The sequence below is a fragment of the Bos indicus genome, chromosome 4, assembly GCF_029378745.1.
Source record: "Bos indicus isolate NIAB-ARS_2022 breed Sahiwal x Tharparkar chromosome 4, NIAB-ARS_B.indTharparkar_mat_pri_1.0, whole genome shotgun sequence".
Taxonomy (NCBI): domain Eukaryota; kingdom Metazoa; phylum Chordata; class Mammalia; order Artiodactyla; family Bovidae; genus Bos; species Bos indicus.
Window position 1 is genome coordinate 64,990,599 of NC_091763.1, and position 18,062 is coordinate 65,008,660.

Below are 18,062 nucleotides of genomic sequence, written 5' to 3' on the forward strand. Positions count from 1 at the left end.
AAGCCTAGGTACTGCGACTTTCTGTGAGAACTTGTAGATTTTTGACTGTTAGGGATGATAACCCCAACAATTAACAATTTTTTTGCTCTGTAGGACATAACCAGGTTTGTCTCTAACCTAGTAATCTTATTTTAATGTATTTCTAAAACAGCCAGAAATAGCCATTTCCTTATTATCTTCCTGGTTCCCTCATAAATGAATTAAATAAATTTTTGGCATGCATTCACTCTACATTTGTGTGCATAGTGTTTTTTAACTTTTATATATTACACTTCAACAAACTCATTAATTAAAGTGCCGCTTTACAGCTCTGTTTTAGAGCTGTAAAGCCGTCATTGAGTGAAGTGCGAGATAGCACATTCAATACCTTAAATGCATTTGTCCTTATATTATGTCTATAAAGTAGGCATTATTATCCCCATTGTGCAGCTAAGGAAAAGCACATAGAAGTTAAACAGTAGCTATTAATTAATATAACTTAGAGTAACCCAGGTTTTTCCTCACTCCACAGCCTAACAGTAAAGCTTAACTGCCTGCCTTGGAAAATAAACATCATTGACTTAAGTACAATCCTGTTTAACATGAACTTTTAGTCTTGATTTCCAGATCATAATCCAACTTCCAGGACCTAATCCAATTTCCTGATATTTACACTCAGACGTGTAAGCCCTCAAGACGAAATTGATGCAGTGCTTTGTTTTCTTTTTTTATCTTGACAGGTTTAAAGACATTTATAACTTCCCCGGGCTTTATACATACTGTTTGTCATGTTTATTACTTTCAGGTGACTTGAAAGATGGTAAAAATAAGACAGGCAAGAAGGATCAATCCGATGTCGGAAATGATTCAAAGAAAACAGATGGTAAGAGCATAATTCCCATTATATTTTTCCATAAAATGTGCAATTTAATGCAAGCTTGTTAGAATTACACATAAAGTTGAAATTGTGGTTGTTAATATAGTCTTATACCCCAAAAAAAACATTCACTACATTTAAAGAATACTGTTATCCCTTTTTCAATAATTTATAAATTATTCTTGTATCTTTTCCCTTCCACCATACTTTCTCTATTACAAATGTATTCTGTACTCTTTCTTTTCCCACTTGCCATTTTTCATTTTAAGCTTTTTGAAAAGTTGATTCTGGGATTGTTGAATGGAATGGAATGGAATATAAGTCTTAATGAATTATTCAATATAAATGGGAAATGTGCCATGTTTTCAGTTTTTTTTAACCTTTAATGAGTTACTGCTTTTGTGAAAAACAAAAACAGAAATCTGTTCAGTGTTATCAGTATGTCAGGAGAACCACATACTGGAATGTGGGTAGCTGTAGAATAATAGTTTGGTCAGCAAGAATATGTTTTAAAGGCAAGTTTTGAATGAGAATCCCAAACCAGCTAGAATGAACCTACATTGTAATGGGCTTCGTGAGCACGGCTTTTGCTTTGCATAAATAGCATTCTAGTCTTTCTAAAATCTGAAAGTTCAACTTATATTACCAAATTACCCCTTTGTACCATTTGATTGAAAAAACTATTCTCACCTTTTATACAATCCTCCTGTTTCAGTTATAACATGGACTCATTACTAGTTATACATATACATGATATTAAACTAAAAATGGAAATTTTAGGGAGTAGTTTTTGTTAGAGTCCCAGGAGCTAGTGGTAAAGAATCTACCTGCCAATACAGATTAGAGGTAAGAGACGAGGGTTCAGTCCCTGGGTTGGGTAGATCCCCTGGAGGAGGGCATGGCAACCCACTCCAGTATTCTTGCCTGGAGACTCCCATGGACAGAGGAGCCTGGTGGATTGCAGTCCATGGGGTCGCACAGAGTTAGACATGACTGAAGTGATTTAGCACACACAGCACACAGACTCTTTGAACCATACCTCCCTGCAGACATTGTATTGGAGGCTAAATAGTTTAGTTATTCAAAGAAGAACAAATGCAGGGTAATCAGGTTGAGGAGTAAGAATTTTAGATACTCCTCCTCATACATCTGTTGAAAAGAATCTCCTTAAGCTTTTATCTCTAAGCCATTGTGATGTGCTGTCTTTACCCATATGCATGAAATCAGTTCTTTCCTTGAAGATCATTCAAATAGTTCACTCCAGGTGTCTTGTCACATAATACCTGGGGAACACACATGTCCAATTTTTTTTCTTTTTTGCCATATTGTTTATGCAAATGGAAGCCATTTGCTTAATACATACCCTCTTTGATTGATTGTGACCAAGATGTGAATTACAGGGAGATGAAATAGAATCCCTAATGATGGCCTCTTAGCCAGATTCTGTTATGGGTAAGGTTTGTTCAAGTATGAGACATCATTACACCAAGTCAAGGTAACACAAGCCAGAATATGTATAGTAGAGGAGAATGGTGTTAGTTATAAACCCAGCACCTGTACACCTCCAGCCTGTATCCAGTGACTGACCCATCTGAATTCCTACAGCCTAAAAAGCCTAGAATAAATCAATTCCCAGATCTTTAATGTGGAATCTTAAATCTTGTTGCATTTTTGTATTGTACTATAAATAACTGTTATGATGTATTCATGTGAGCATTATAGTTTAAATTTTATTACCTTCATTAGGCCCCTTTACCTGTGTCCTTTTTAATTGAATTATCACCAGATGTTTTAAATAATTAAAACTTCTTTTTGGTGGGGAGAAGTAATGAAATAGATATTTTGTTCTATTGTACAGAAAAGTATAAAGCTTGATTATTTAATGAACAGGATTCTTGATCCCTTAGGGCAATGAACAGGAGGCAGTAAATAAAGAAGGGACATTTTCTGATGTCTATACTTTTTCCTTCCATAACTTTAACCTTCACTGATTCTAATAGGGTCTGGTGTATCCCTATACTTGTAAGTTTGAACATGAACAACTGTGTGTTTTAATTTAGTTGATGGTCTAACATGACATCAGTAATTACCATTGCTTTGATATCATCAGGAATTAGACCATTATGCTTTAGTTACTTGTGCTATCTTATCTTAGCCCAATATCTCATCAGGAGTAAAGTTATTTCTTGGTGGCATGAAGTAGAAAAGAATTTGTTCAGCTTCATGTACCCCTTGTCCTTTGGTCATTAAAATTCTCTACCTCAGAAAAAATTTTTATGTAATAAGCACAATATAATGGGATCAAATAAGAAACAGTATAGAAAATTAAGGGCTTCTGTGGTGGCTCAGATGGTAAAGAGTCTGCCTGCAATGCAGGAGACCTGGGTTCAATCCCTGGGTTAGGAAGATCCTCTGAAGGAGGGCATGACAACTCACTGTAGTATTCTTGCCTGGAGAATCCCCGTGAACAGAGGAGCCTAGTGTGCTACAGTCCATGTGCTACAGTGCAAAGAGTCAGACACGACTGAGCAACTAAGCACACAGAGAAAATTAAAACACTTTGCATCTCTACTAGGGTGTTTTCAGTTCTTATTGGAAGATCTAACAGCATAGTGGTTAAGTTCCTGGGTTCTGGAGCCAGGTATTTTGGGTTAAATCTCGCCTCTACCACTTACCAGTTTTCTTAACTTTGGACAGTTAATATTATTTTAAAAATGAAGTGCCAGCTGGATGGAGAAATTTGAGGTGTCTCTTCCTCTCTCTTTGTCCCTGGAATGCACAACCTGCCTACTCTTTCTGAATGAGGAGCTTTTCCAAGGAGGCAGCCTTGAGAGAGTAAGGCAGTGTTGCGATCATCTACACTGAATACACGATTGAAACCCAGTTAAAGCTTCTATGTGAGCTTTTGAGATCCTTGCTGGCAGGTGCACAGAGCTACTTGTCTTAAAGTCTGCACGAGACAAGTCTCTTATGAGATCCTCTGGAGAAGGAAATGGCAATCCACTCCAGTATTCTTGCCTGGAGAGTTCTATGGACAGAGGAACCTGGCTTGCTACAGTCCATGGGGTCGAAAAGAGTCAGACATGACTGAGCGACTAGTACAGAGTTATAATAGACTTCAGAATTTATTATAATTTTGAACCATAGGAATAATCACATAAAATTTAATTTAGAGTGATACCTCAAAGTTTAGACACCTCATTTAATATGTTGGAAATGTAGTTTGAGAGAAGCGTTAGTAAATGTAGCATTGCATTGTGCTTAGAGCATGGATTTAGATCAGAAAGAACTAGATTCCTGTGCCAACAATAGTGGTAGTCCTATGACCTTGGATGAATTATAATCTTACTGTGCTTCTGTTGTTATCATCTATAAGAATGGTGATAAAGATTCTTCATAGGGGTTGGAAAGCAACTGGAACATTGCTGTCTATATGGTAAATGCTCAATATATGTTAGTTTTCCTAAAAATGATATGTATATCAGTTAAATCTATTGATTTTCAGAAACTATCTAGTGACAAACAGATACACTTTGAACATTTCTTTTTAATGGCTCTTACTACATCCGATGACCAAGGGGAGTCGATTTAACTATTTTTAATGCCCTTACCCTTAGTACAACCCCTGGGAACCAGCTCTAATTTTTGAAAGGGAGTGCCCAAGCACTATTCAGTGCCCAGTGTGATCAAACCCACTCTGTTTAGAAGTTTCAATATTGTATACGTTCAGAAAAAAACCCAGTGGGAACTAGACCACAGTTGGTTATTCCGCAACTCCAGTGAGCGGTGGAAGACAGAGAGGGAAGGAGCATGTGCTGAAAGGGGTAAATTACATACTGGCATAATGAACACATTGCAATTGTAAATTATCTCTGTCAGGCTGCTGAAGTACTGTTTAATACCCTGCAGCACTAATTTTTCTAACTGACTTCAAAGAATGAAGGCTCTTTGACAAATACCTTGTTTATTCTTAGGGAGAAATGTACTAACATAAAAAGATCTAGGCTTCTGAGCCAAGATTCTCTCAGGGCCTAAAGTTTTACATGATCTTTGGAAGACTTGTAAGGTACTATGTGAATGAATTATTTTCAATGTGTTTTTAGTCATATTTGAAACAGCATAGCTGTAATTTTTATAGTTGCCCAGAAATATGAAGTTGCCCTTAACTTTACTCCACTGCATTAACAGAGATATAAGAGACAGCCACTGTTTGTGTCTCTCAAATGATTGACTATAATTAGGCCCTGCAGGGTTATTTATCAAGTCCCAGTAGGGCAGTACAGCACCAATTTTTCCTTTATTGAATGTTCTGAGAAGTAGAATGCTTAAAGATGTTGGTTCATTAAATTTTGGTTAGTTGTGAAGAGTTGACATCTGCTTCTCCAAAGAGGATGACCAAGAATTAGATTTACCCTTCCACTTGAAACATTTTTTAATAAAGACAATGTATGTGGAAGAATGGTTTTCAGGAGATGAAGACATTAAGAAATATTGGACATCATGAAATGAAAACAGTCTGTCTAAGAGACAAGAAGCAAATGAAGTGAGCCCTACAATTGCCTCAGCTTACTGCAAGTAGTGGGTTTCCAGGCAGACCTGAGGGACTCCTTGAGCTGAGGAGTTGACTGAGGATGCAGGGAGGCTAAAGTGGCTATGATTAACAGGATAAAGTATCAGAGAGAATAGAGCTGTATAGAAATAGAACTCTAGAAATCTAAAGAGCATTCATCAGAGTACTGATGGGCCCATTCAATGAGGAAACTACCTGAGACCAGAAATGAACCATTCAACAGGTCTAGAGGAAACAGTCCTGATCTTTACACTTCACAAAGAGCAGTAAAAGTGCCTATTCTCTCTAGCCAGATTAGAATCCTTCATAATTTAGAGAATTAGTTATAATACTCATAAATGTCTTGCCTTAGCTGGGGAATAATTCAGTTCATTTCAGTCGCTCAGTCGTGTCCGACTCTTTGTGACCCCGTGAACCGCAGCACACCAAGCCTCCCTGTCTAGCACCAACTCCCGGAGTCCACCCAAACCATGTCCACTGAGTCGGTGATGCCATCCAACCATTTTATCCTCTGTCATCCCCTTCTCCTCCTGCCTTCAATCTTTCCCAGCATCAGGGTCTCAAATGAGTCAGCTCTTCGCATCAAGTGGCCAAAGTATTGGAGTTTCAGTATCAGTCCTTCCAATGAATACCCAGGACTCATCTCCTTTAGGATAGACTGGTTGGATCTCCTTGCAGTCCAAGGGACTCTCAAGAGTCTTCTCCAACACCACAGTTCAAAAGCATCAATTCTTTGGTGCTCAGCTTTTTTCACAGTCCAACTCTCACATCCATACATGATCACTGGAAAAACCATAGCCTTGACTAGATGGACCTTTGCTGGCAAAGTAATGTCTCTGCTTTTTAATATGCTGTCTGGGTTGGTTATCGAAGGCAGTGGCAACCCACTCCAGTACTCTTGCCTTGAAAATCTCATGGACGGAGGAGCCTGGTAGGCTGCAGTCCATGGGGTCGCTAAGAGTCAGGCATGACTAAGCGACTTCACTTTCACTTTTCACTTTCATGCATTGGAGAAGGAAATGGCAACCCACTCCAGTATTCTTGCCTGGATAATCCCAGGGACAGAGGAGCCTAGTGGGCTGCTGTCTATGGGGTCGCACAGAGTCGGACACAACTGAAGCGACTTAGCAGCAGCAGCAGCAGCAGCAGGTTGGTTATAACTTTCCTTCCAAGGAGTAAGCGTCTTTTAATTTCATGACTGCAATCACCATCTGCAGTGATTTTGGAGCCCAGAAAAATAAAGTCAGCCACTGTTTCCACTGTTTCCCCATCTATTTCCCATGAAGTGATGGGACCAGATGTCATGATCTTAATTTTCTGAATGTTGAGCTTTAAGCCAACTTTTTCACTCTCCTCTTTCATCAAGAGGCTATTTAAGTTCCTCTTCCCTTTCTGCCGTAGAGGTGGTATCATCTGCATATCTGAGGTTATTGATATTTATCCCTGCAATCTTAATTCTAGCTTGTGGTTCCTCCAGCCCAGCATTTCTCAGGGGAATAATTGCTTGTAGGCTAAATGTTGCTTTAGTCTCACGTAACAAATCTTTTTTTAAAAATTTTTATATTTTTTAAAAAATTTATTTATAGTTGAAGGGTAATTGCTTTACAATATTGTGTTGGTTTTTCTGCCATACATCTCTTAAAATAGAGATATAAGAGAATCGAAGTGTTTCCAAATAGCTGCATCCCAGAATGAGGGTTTTGTGAGTATGTGTGTATGTGTGGGTGTATGAAAATATATAGTATCAAACAAGCTAAAATTCACAATGTCTAACATCCAGTCAAAAATTACTGGACATGCAAAGAAGGAAGAAAATACTATCCATAAAAAGAAGAAAATAACAACCAGTTGAAACCAACCCAGAACTGAAACAGATGTTAGAATTAGCAGACGAGAACTTTAAAGTAGTTCTTACAACTGTTGCCCATATGTTTGAAAGATGAGTGGAGACATGAAAGATATAAAAAAAATAAAATCAAATGTCTAGAGGTGAGAACTACAAGGTCTGATATGAAAAGTGTACTGGATGGTATTAACTAAATAACATTGGATTAGATTAATAAAAAATACACAAGGTGTGAATAGACATTGTAGAAGAGTAGTGAGAACTAGCAATAGAAATTATCTGAAATGAAACACAGAAAACAAGCATAGAAATTGTAAAGAGCCTCAGTGACTTGTAAGGCACCTTCAAGCAGCCTAATGTATGTATAATTGGAGTCCTAAAGTAAAGAAGAGAGAAAGGAGGAAAGAATATTTGAGAAAGTCATGGCTAAAATTTTGCTGAATGATGAAAACTGTAAGTCCATTGGCTTAAGAATCACAATAAAACACAAGCACAAGGAATATGAAGAAAATTATACCAAAAGCTTATCATAATCAAATTATTCCAAATCAGTAATGAATAGAAAAAATTTTGAAACAGCTGGAGAAAAGAAGATACATATATAGAGATGAACAAAGATAAGGATAACAGTAGGTATCTCATCAGAAACAATGCAAATGAGAAGACAGTAGAGTAACATCCTTAAAGGGCTAAGAGAAAAATTTTGATCAAAAATTCTATACCCAGCAAAAATATCTTTCAGATACAAAAACTGAAAGAATTCATTTCTGGTAGACCTACACTATAAGAAATGTTAAAGAATAGCAGAAGGATGGCTAATGCCTGATGGATTGAAGTATTGAGGAGCACTAAAAATGGTAACTAAATGGATAAATATGCAATATTTTTTCTTATCATTTAAATATCTTGACTAAATAATTGACTATTGGAACAAAATATATTTTGGGTTATAGTATATATAAAATAAATATATGACAAAAATAGCATAAAAATCTGGAGAGGAGAAGTGTATATGCTATTATAAAGTTCTGATATTATACATGAAGTGATACAATGTCATTTGAAAGTAGATTGAGATAAATTAAGAGCATTTACCATAAACTCTAAAACAATTACCAAAGTAACAAAATAATGACATATAACTAATCAACCAAAAGAGATAAAATGAAATCGTAAGAATAACTAATCCAAAAGAAGGTAAAAAAAAAAAATGATAACAAAGAATAGATGAGACAAATAGGAAACAAATAGAAAGACTATAGATTAACACTAAGCATCATGCTGTATATTCCCTCTAAATATTGTTTTATTTAGTAAAATGCCACAAACTTTGATATGTTGCATTTTTATTCGCATTTCATTCAAAATATTCTCTAATTTTTACTTCTACATTGATCTAAGGACTATTTAGTAGTATATTATTTAGTTTCTGAGTATTTTCCAGAGATAGTTGAAATTTAAGTTCTTTCTAAATTGATCTATAGATTCCATGCCATCCGTTAAAATCCTGGCAGGCTTTTGGGGTAGAAATTGACGAGCTCGTTTTAAAATTTATATTTAAATGCAAGGTACTCAGAATAGGCAAAGCAGCTTGGGAAAAGAAGAAAAAAGTTGGAAGACTGAACAGGTAAGCCTGCTTTCAAGACTTATAAATCTATAATAATCAAGGCAGTATAGTATTGGCATCCAGATAGATAAAAGGGTCAGTGGAAGAGACTAGAAGTTCCAAATCCACATGTATATGGATATCTTATTTTTGACATTGTCAGACAAATAAATTCCATATTGACAGTAAATGAAAGGTGGATTCTGCTATAGAAGACTTGTTGACACTGAAATGAATACTTGTGCCCAAGGTGTTGTTTTGATTATTATTTTCCTATAAAATATATCCTTCATGTACACTGGAATGCTCACATCTACTGGCCAGTCAGTGGTTTCTTTCTCCTGAAGGAAAGGCTACTCAGGAGGTCAATTCATACCAGAAAGTTGCCTGGTAAGCTGAGAATGTAGGGGATAGGGGAAGTTAGCTGATGCATTGTAGCTTGCAAGTAGAATGTCTTGAAACTTCTGTCTTTATCTTTGGGATGGGTGTGCCAAGAAAAGTGAATAGAGATGATCTTGTGTACTCTAGATCCTAACAGTGCAAGAGGAGGCCTCCATGGCACGTATTTTACATCTAATCTCCTTTTGGATCTCACATTCAGTATCAGATATGTTGATATTTGGGATAGATTCACACTCTTAATTTTCTGTCTTTGCTTGCCTGGACCTTGATCTTGATCAAACTTCTTTGTTTTTAAGGCAGAGATCCTCGGACTTGTTTTTCTTATTTTCTTTTCCTATCATATAAGCCTAATATATTATCATAAACTCTGCATACTCCCCAGAGTATGTCCATGTCATGAACCTTGGTGGGTAAAATAGGCCAAAGATGATGAACAGTTCTGGGAACACTAGCTGGTACCCTGTCCTTTTCTCTCATATGCAATATGGTGCTATAACAATAACTTTGAATCCTTTCTAATTTACTTTAAAAATTAAACCTGTGAGACTCTAGTGCTAAACTGGTTTTAACAATGAATGATTTACAATACACTTCACCATTGATCATGCTGCTACAGTCAACACTACTGCTGTGAGGTAGTTTCTACCAGTAGTTAATCCGATCCTTTGGGTTTTTTTTACTTCTTTCTTCTCAGTTCAGTTTAGTTCAGTCACTCAGTCGTGTCTGACTCTTTGCGACCCCATGAACTGCAGCACGCCAGGCCTCCCTGTCCATCACCAACTCCCAGAGTTTACTCAAATTCATGTCCATCGAGTCAGTGATGCCATCCAGCCATCTCATCCTCTGTCATCCCCTTCTCCTCCTGCCCCCAATCCCTCCCAGCATCAGGGTCTTTTCCAATGAGTCAACTCTTCACATGAGGTGGCCAAAGTATTGAAGTTTCAGCTTCAGCATCAGTCCTTCCAATGAACACCCAGGACTGATCTCCTTTAGGATGGACTGGTTGGATCTCCTTGAAGTGCAAGGGACTCTCAAGAATCTTCTCCAACACCACAGTTCAAAAGCATCAATTCTTCAGCACTCAGCTTTCTTCACAGTCCAACTCTCACATCCATACATGACCACTGGAAAAACCATAGCCTTGACTAGATGGACCTTTGTTGGCAAAGTAATGTCTCTGCTTTTTAATATGCTGTCTAGGTTAGTCATAACTTTCCTTCCAAGGAGTAAGCGTCTTTTACTTTCATGGCTGTGATCACAGTGATTGTAGTGATTCTGGAGCCCCCCCAAAATAAAGTCTGACACTGTTTCCACTCTTTCCCCATCTATTTCCCATGAAGTGATGGGACCAAATGCCATGATCTTAGTTTTCTGAATGTTGAGCTTTAAGCCAACTTTTTCACTCTCCACTTTCACTTTCATCAAAAGGCTTTTGAGTTCCTCTTCACTTTCTGCCATAAGGGTGGTGTCATCTGCATATCTGAGGTTATTGATATTTCTCCCTCGTGCTTCTTCCAGCCCAGCATTTCTCGTGATGTACTCTGCATAGAAGTTAAATAAGCAGGGTGACAATATACAGCCTTGATGTACTCCTTTTCCTATTTGGAACCAGTCTGTTGTTCCATGTCCAGTTCTAACTCTTGCTTCCTGATCTGCATATAGGTTTTGCAAGAGGCAGGTCAGGTGGTCTGGTATTCCCATCTCTTTCAGAATTTTCCACAGTGTATTCTGATCCACACAGTCAAAGGCTTTGGCATAGTCAATAAAGCAGAAATAGATGTTTTTCTGGAACTCTCTTGCTTTTTCAATGATCCAGCGGATGTTGGCAGTTTGATCTCTGGTTCCTCTGCCTTTTCTAAAACGAGCTTGAATGTCTGGAAGTTCACGGTTCAGGTATTGCTGAAGCCTGGCTTGGAGAATTAGAGCATTACTTTAGTAGTGTATGAGATGAGTGCACTTGTGTGGTAGTTTGAGCATTCTTCGGCATTGCCTTTACTCTTTCCATAACCCTTCTCCCCATGTACATAAGTCTATTCCCTATGTCTGTTTCTCCGTTGCTACCCTGTAAATACATTCTTCAGTACCATTTTTCTATGATTCCGTATATGTGCCTTAGAATACGATATCTATCTTTCTCTTTCTGACTCATTTTACTCTCTGTAGTAAGTTCTAGGTTCATCCACCTCATCAGAACTGACCCATATGCATTCCTTTTTATAGCTGAGTAATATTCCATTGTGTATGTGTACCACACCTTCTTTATCCATTCATCTGTCCATGGACAGCTAGGTTGCTTCCATGTTCTAGCTATTGTAACTAGTGCTGCTATGAACAATGGGATACATGTGTCTTTCAATTTGATTTCCTCAGGGTATATGCCTAGGAATGAGATTGCTGGGTCATATGGTGGTTGTATTCTTGTTTCTTAAGGAATCTCCATACCGTCTTCCATAGTGGCTGTATCAATTTACATTCCCCACCAACCGTGCAAGAGCATTCCCTTTTCTCCACACCCTCTCCAGCGTTTATTGTTTGTAGACTTTTTGATGATGGCTATTCTGACCAGTGTGAGGTGATATCTCATTGTAGTTTTGATTTGCATTTCTCTAATAATGAGCAATGTTGAGCATCTTTTCAAGTGTTTGTTAGCCATCTGTATGTCTTCTTTGGAGAAATGTCTATTTAGGTCTTTTCCCCACTTTTTGATTAGGTTGTTTGTTTTTATGGCATTGAGTTGTATGAGCTGCTTGTATATTTTGGAAATTAATCCTTTGTCAGTTGTTGCATTTGCTATTATTTTCTCCTATTCTGAGAGCTGTCTTTTCACCTTGCTTATAGTTTCCTTTGCTGTGCAAAAGCTTTTAAGTTTAATCAGGTCCCCCTTGTTTACTTTTGTTTTTATTTCCGTTACTCTAGGAGGTGGGTCATAGAGGATCTTGCTTTGATTTATGTTGTCGAGTGTTCTGCCTATGTGTTCCTCTAAGAGTGTTATAGTTTCTGGTCTTATATTTAGGTCTTTAATCCAATTTGAGTTTATCTTTGTGTATGGTATTAGTAAGTGTTCTAGTTTCATTCTTTTACATGTAGCTGTCCAAGTTTTCACAGCACCATTTTTTGAAGAGGCTGTCTTTGCCCCATTGTATATTCTTGCTTTCTTTGTCAAAAATAAGGTACCCATGGGGTGCATGGGTTTATTTCTGGGATTTGTATCTTTTTCCATTGATCTATATTTCTGTTTTTGTGCCAGTACCATACTATCTTGACTATAGCATTGTCGTATAATCTGAAGTCAGGAAGGTTGATTCCTCTAGCTCCGTTCTTCTTTCTCAAGACTGCTTTGGCTATTTGGGGTCTTTCGTGTTTCCGTATGAATTGTGAATTTTTTTATTCTAGTTCTGCGAAAAATGCCATTGGTAATTTGATAGGGATCACATTGAATCTATAGATTGCATTTGGTAGTATAGTCATTTTCACAATATTGATTCTTCCTACCCAGGAACATGGAATATCTCTCCATCTGTTTATGTCATCTTTGATTTCTTTCATCAGTGTCTTATAATTTTCTGCATACAGTTCTTTTGTCTCTTTAGGTAAGTTTATTCCTATATATTAAATTCTTTTTTTTTGCAGTGGTGAATGGGATTGATTCTTTAATTTCTCTTTCTGATTTTTCTGTTAGTATATAGAAATGCAAGTGATTTCTGTGTATTATTTTGTATCCTGCTACTTTGCTAAATTCACTGATTAGCTCTAGTAATTTTCTGATACTATCTTTAAGGTTTTCTATGTGCAGTATCATGTCATCTGCAAACAGTGAAAGCTTTATTTCTTCTTTTCCAACCTGGATTCCTTTTATTTCTGTTTCTTCTCTGATTACTATAGCTAGGACTTCCAAAACTATGTTGCATAATAGTGGTGAAAGTGGACACTCTTGTCTTGTTCCTGATCTTAGGGGGAATGCTTTCAGTTTTTCACGATTGAGAATAATGTTTGCTGTAGACTTATCATATATGAGGGCTTCCCTGGTGGCTCAGAGATTAAAGCATGGAATGTGGGAGACCTGGGTTCGATCCCTGGGTCGGGAAGATACCCTGGAGAAGGAAATGGCAACCCACTCCAGTACTCTTGCCTGGAGAATGCCATGGAGGGAGAAGCCTGGTAGGCTACATTCCATGGGGTCACATTAAGTCGAACACAACTGAGTGACTTCACCTTTACTATGTTGAGGTAGGTTTCTTCTGTGCCCATTTTTTGAAGAGTTTTAATCATAAATGGGTGCTGAACTTTGTCAAAAGCTTTTTCTACATCTATTGAGATTATCATATGGTTTTTATCTTTCAATTTGTTAATATGGTGTATCACATTGATTGCATACACTGAAGAATCCTTGCATTCCTGGAATAAACCCAACTTGATCATGGTGTATGAGCTTTTTGATGTGTTGCTGAATTCTGTTTGCTAAAATTTTGTTGAAGATTTTTGCATCTATGTTCTTCAGTGATATTGGCCTGTAGTTTTCTTTTTTTGTGTTGTTTTTGTCTGCTTTTGGTATCAGGGTGATGGTGGCCTCATAGAATGAGTTTGGAAGTGTTCCTTTCTCTGAAATTTTTTGAAAGTGTTTTAGGATAGGCATTAGCTGTTCTCTAAATTTTGATAGAATTCTCCTGTGGAGCCATCCTGTGAAGGTCCTGGGCTTTTGTTTTTTGGGAGATTTTTTATCACAGCTTAAATTTCAGTGCTTGTAACTGGGTTGTTAATAATTTATATTTCTACCTGGTTTAGTCTTAGAAGATTGAACTTTTCTAAGAATCTGTCCATTTCTTCCAGGTTATCTATTTTATTGCTGTATAGTTGTTCATAATGGGAGAAGGCAATGGCACCCGACTCCAATACTCTTGCCTGGAAAATCCCATGGATGGAGGAGCCTGGTGGGAGTCAGACACGACTGAGCAAATTCACTTTCACTTTTCACTTTCATGCACTGGAAGAAGGAAATGGCAGCCCACTCCAGTGTTCTTGCCTGGAGAATCCCAGGGATGGGGGAGCCTGGTGGGCTGCCGTCTCTGGGGTCGCACAGAGTCGGACACGACTAAAGCTAATAGTCTCTTATAATCCTTTGTATTTCTGCATTGTCTGTTGTAACCTCTCCTTTTTCATTTCTAATTTTGTTGATTTGATTCCTCTCTCTTTTTTCCTTGATGAGGCTGGCTAAAGATCTGTCAACTTTGTTTATCTTCTCAAAGAACCAGCTTTTAGTTTTATTAATCTTTGTTATTGTTTCTTTCATTTCTTTTTCAATTATTTCTGCTCCGATCTTTATGATTTCTTCCTTCTACTAACTTTTGTTGTTGTTGTTCTTTCTCCACTTGTTTTAGCTATAAAGTTAGGTTGTCTGTTCAATGTTTTTCTTATTTCTTGAGGTAGGATTCTATTGCTATAAACTTCCTTCTTAGAACCGCTTTTGCTGCATCCTACAGGTTTTGAGTTGTCATGTTTTCATTTGTTTCTAGAAATTTTGATTTCCCTTTTAATTTCTTCAGTAACCTGTTGGTTATTTAGAAACATGTTGTGTAGTCTCCATGTGTTTGTGTTTCTTACAGTGTTTTTCTTATGATTGATATCTACTCTCACAGTGTTCTGGTTGGAGAAGATGCTTGATATGATTTCAGTTTTCTTAAATTTACTGAGGTTTGATTTGTGACCCAAGATGTGATCTATCCTGGAGAACGTTCCATGTTCACTTGAGAATAAAGTGTATTCTTCTGCATTTGGATGGAATGTCCTGAAGATATCATTGAAATCCATCTCATCTAACGTATCATTTAAGACTTGTGTTTCCTTATTAATTTTGTGTTTTGATGATTTTTCCATTGGTGTGAGTGAGGGGTTAAAGTTTCCTACTATTATTGTGTTACTGTCACTTTCTCCTTTTGTGTCTGTTAGTGTTTGTCATGTACTGAGGTGCTCCTGTGTTGGGTGCATAGATATTTACAATTGTTGTGTCTTCCTCTTGGATTGATCCCTTGAGCATTATGTAGTGTCCTTCCTTATCTCTTGTAATCTTTATTTTAAGGTCTATTTTGTCTAATATGAGGATTGCTACTCCACCTTCCCAATTGCATGGAATATATTTTTCCATCCTCTTACTTTCAGTCTATATGTGTCTTTAGGTCTGAAGTGGGTTTCTTATAGACAGCATATATGTGGGTGTTGTTTTTGTATTCATTCAGCCAGTCTGTCTGTTTTGGTTGGAGCATTTAATCCATTTACATTTAAAGTAATCATTGATATATATGTTCCTATTGCCATTTTCTTAATTGTTTGGGGGTTGATTTTGTAGATCTTTTTTCCTTCTCTTGTATTTCTTGACTATATAAGTCCCTTTAACATTTGTTGTAAAGCTGGTTTGGTGGTACTGAATTCTCTTAACTTTTGCTTGTCTGAAAAGCTTTTTATTTCTCCATCAATTTTGAATGAGATCCTCTCTGGGTACAGTAATCTTGGTTGTAGATTTTTCCCTTTCAATACTTTAAATATATCCTGCCATTCCCTTCTGGCCTGCAGAGTTTCTGCTAAAAGATCAGCTGTTAAGTGTATGGGGTCCCTGGTATGTTGCTTGTTTCTTCTCCCTTGCTGCTTTTAATATTCTTTGTGTTTAGTCTTTGTTAGTTTGATTAGTATGTGTCTTGGCATGTTTCTCCTTGGGTTTAGCCTTTATGGGACTCTTTGTGCCTCTTGGACTTGATTATTTCCTTTTCTATGTTGGGGAAATTTTCAACTATAATCTCTTCAAAAATTTTCTCATACCCTTTCTTTTTCTCTTTTTTTCTGGGACCCCTATAATTCGAATGTTGGTGTGTTTGACATTGTCCCAAGAGGTCTCTGAGAGTATTCTCAGTTCTTTTCATTCTTTTTACTTTATTCTGCTCTTCAGAAGTTATTTCCACTACTTTATCTTCCAGCTCACTGACTCATTCTTCTGCTTCAGATATTCTGCTATTGATTCCTTCTAGAGTATTTTTAATTTCAATAATCATGTTGTTTGTCTCTGTGTGTTTATTCTTAATTCTTCTAGGTCTTTGTTAATTGATTCTTGCATTTTCACCACTTTGTTTTCAAGGTTTTTAATGATCTTTACTATCATTATTCTGAATTCTTTTTCAGGTAGTTTGCCTACTTTCTCTTCATTTATTTGGACTTCTGAGTTTCTAATTTGTTCCTTCATTTGTATAGTATTTCTCTGCATTTTCATTATTTTTTCTTAACTTACTGTGTTTGAGGTCTCCTTTTCCCCGGCTTCAAGGTTGAATTCTTTCTTCCTTTTGGTTTCTTCCCTCCTAAGGTTGGTGTAAGTGGTTTGTGTAAGCTGTAGGGTGAGTTTGTGAGTTTTTGTTTGTTTGTTTTTCCTCTGATGGGCAAGGCTCAGTGAGGTGGTAATCTTGTCTGCTGATGATTGGGTTTGTATTTTTGTTTTGTTTGTTATTTAGATGAGGCATCCTGCACAGGGTGCTACTTGTGGTTGAGTGATGCCAGGTCTTGTATTCAAGTGGCTTCCTTTGTGTGAGTTCTCACTATTTGATACTCCCTAGGGTTAGTTCTCTGGTAGTTTAGAATCTTTGAGTCAGTGCTCCCACTCCAAAGACTCAGGGCTTGATCTTGAGTTTTGCGTGGGTCTATGTATTCTTTTCCACTGGTCAGTTACTCCTATCCACTCTCAGCTGGTGTTCTGCATGCACTTCTGTGTCTGAAGGTATATTCCTGATGTATCCATGGAGAGAGATGTACTCTATGCCCACATACTCCTCTGCCATCTTGTCCTCTCCTCTGTTTCTTTAACGAAGGAATTTCCTTCCACATGAGAATCTAGGATCCTTATTTTCCATCAGTTTATAGGACCAAACATCTGGAGTGCCCTTGGTCCCAACTAAGATAAATCATCATAACAACACATGTTCCGATTAATATCCCATTTCCCTTAGCCATTTGTCCATGAAAACTCTTGTGACCCATTTACTTAATATATTTGTATGTATCAAGATATGGAGCATCAACAGTAAGTAAATGCTATGGTTTAGCAAAAAAGAGACATGAAATATGTGCTTTTTCAAAACATTTTATGCATTATTTTCTCAAGTTGTGTGACAACCCAAATGTCTTAACCCTCTACTGCAATGTCCCTGTCAAAGGAAAACAACAAAAAGTTCATAAATGAAAGAGAGAATTTCAACATTATTTTTAGATGCTTATTATTTTTATGCATCTAGATAAGATACCCTAATTAGATCCTGAAAGGTTTTGTTACTTACAATTTTTCATTGATAAACTTCAGTGCCATTTTCTAATTAATTTTAGAAACCTTGCTATAGGTTGACCCAAGAATAAGAGTTTTGTGAGTGAAGTGATGTCAAAACCCAGTATAATTTTTTTGGATGGATTTTGGGGAAAACTATTAACCAATCCATTGTATGTGAGTTGCAAATGGTCAAATGGGGTGAAAATTTTAAAAAAATCTCTTTGTTCCTTTTTACTGAGGATGATACACTTGAAAGCATGGGAGTATAACAACTGTGACATCCGCATGGCTCTAGCATAGATGAGTCACAGTGAATCAGAACAGTTAGCTCTTTTGGTTATAAGCATCCATTTCAAACCAATGTGTTTTTAATATAGTTTTAGGTTCAGTGAATGTGCTTTTTAAGGAGGATTTATAATAGATATCCTCATGATGGATCATAAAGGAACAAGTGATATTAAACTATTATTTACTCCTGTAAGTTTTATG

The 18,062-nt window shown here is 37.0% G+C and overlaps 1 protein-coding gene across 7 annotated transcripts in view; it reads left to right on the forward strand.

Moving 5' to 3' along the window:
- Nucleotides 1–18,062, forward strand: part of PDE1C (phosphodiesterase 1C) — a 622,941-nt gene that overhangs the window by 561,534 nt on the left and 43,345 nt on the right. For all 7 annotated transcript variants that reach the window (XM_070787864.1, XM_070787867.1, XM_070787865.1 and 4 more), the window contains one exon: nt 785–862. In XM_070787864.1, coding sequence (XP_070643965.1) covers nt 785–862 — 78 coding nt within the window. The remainder of the gene's footprint in view (nt 1–784; nt 863–18,062) is intronic.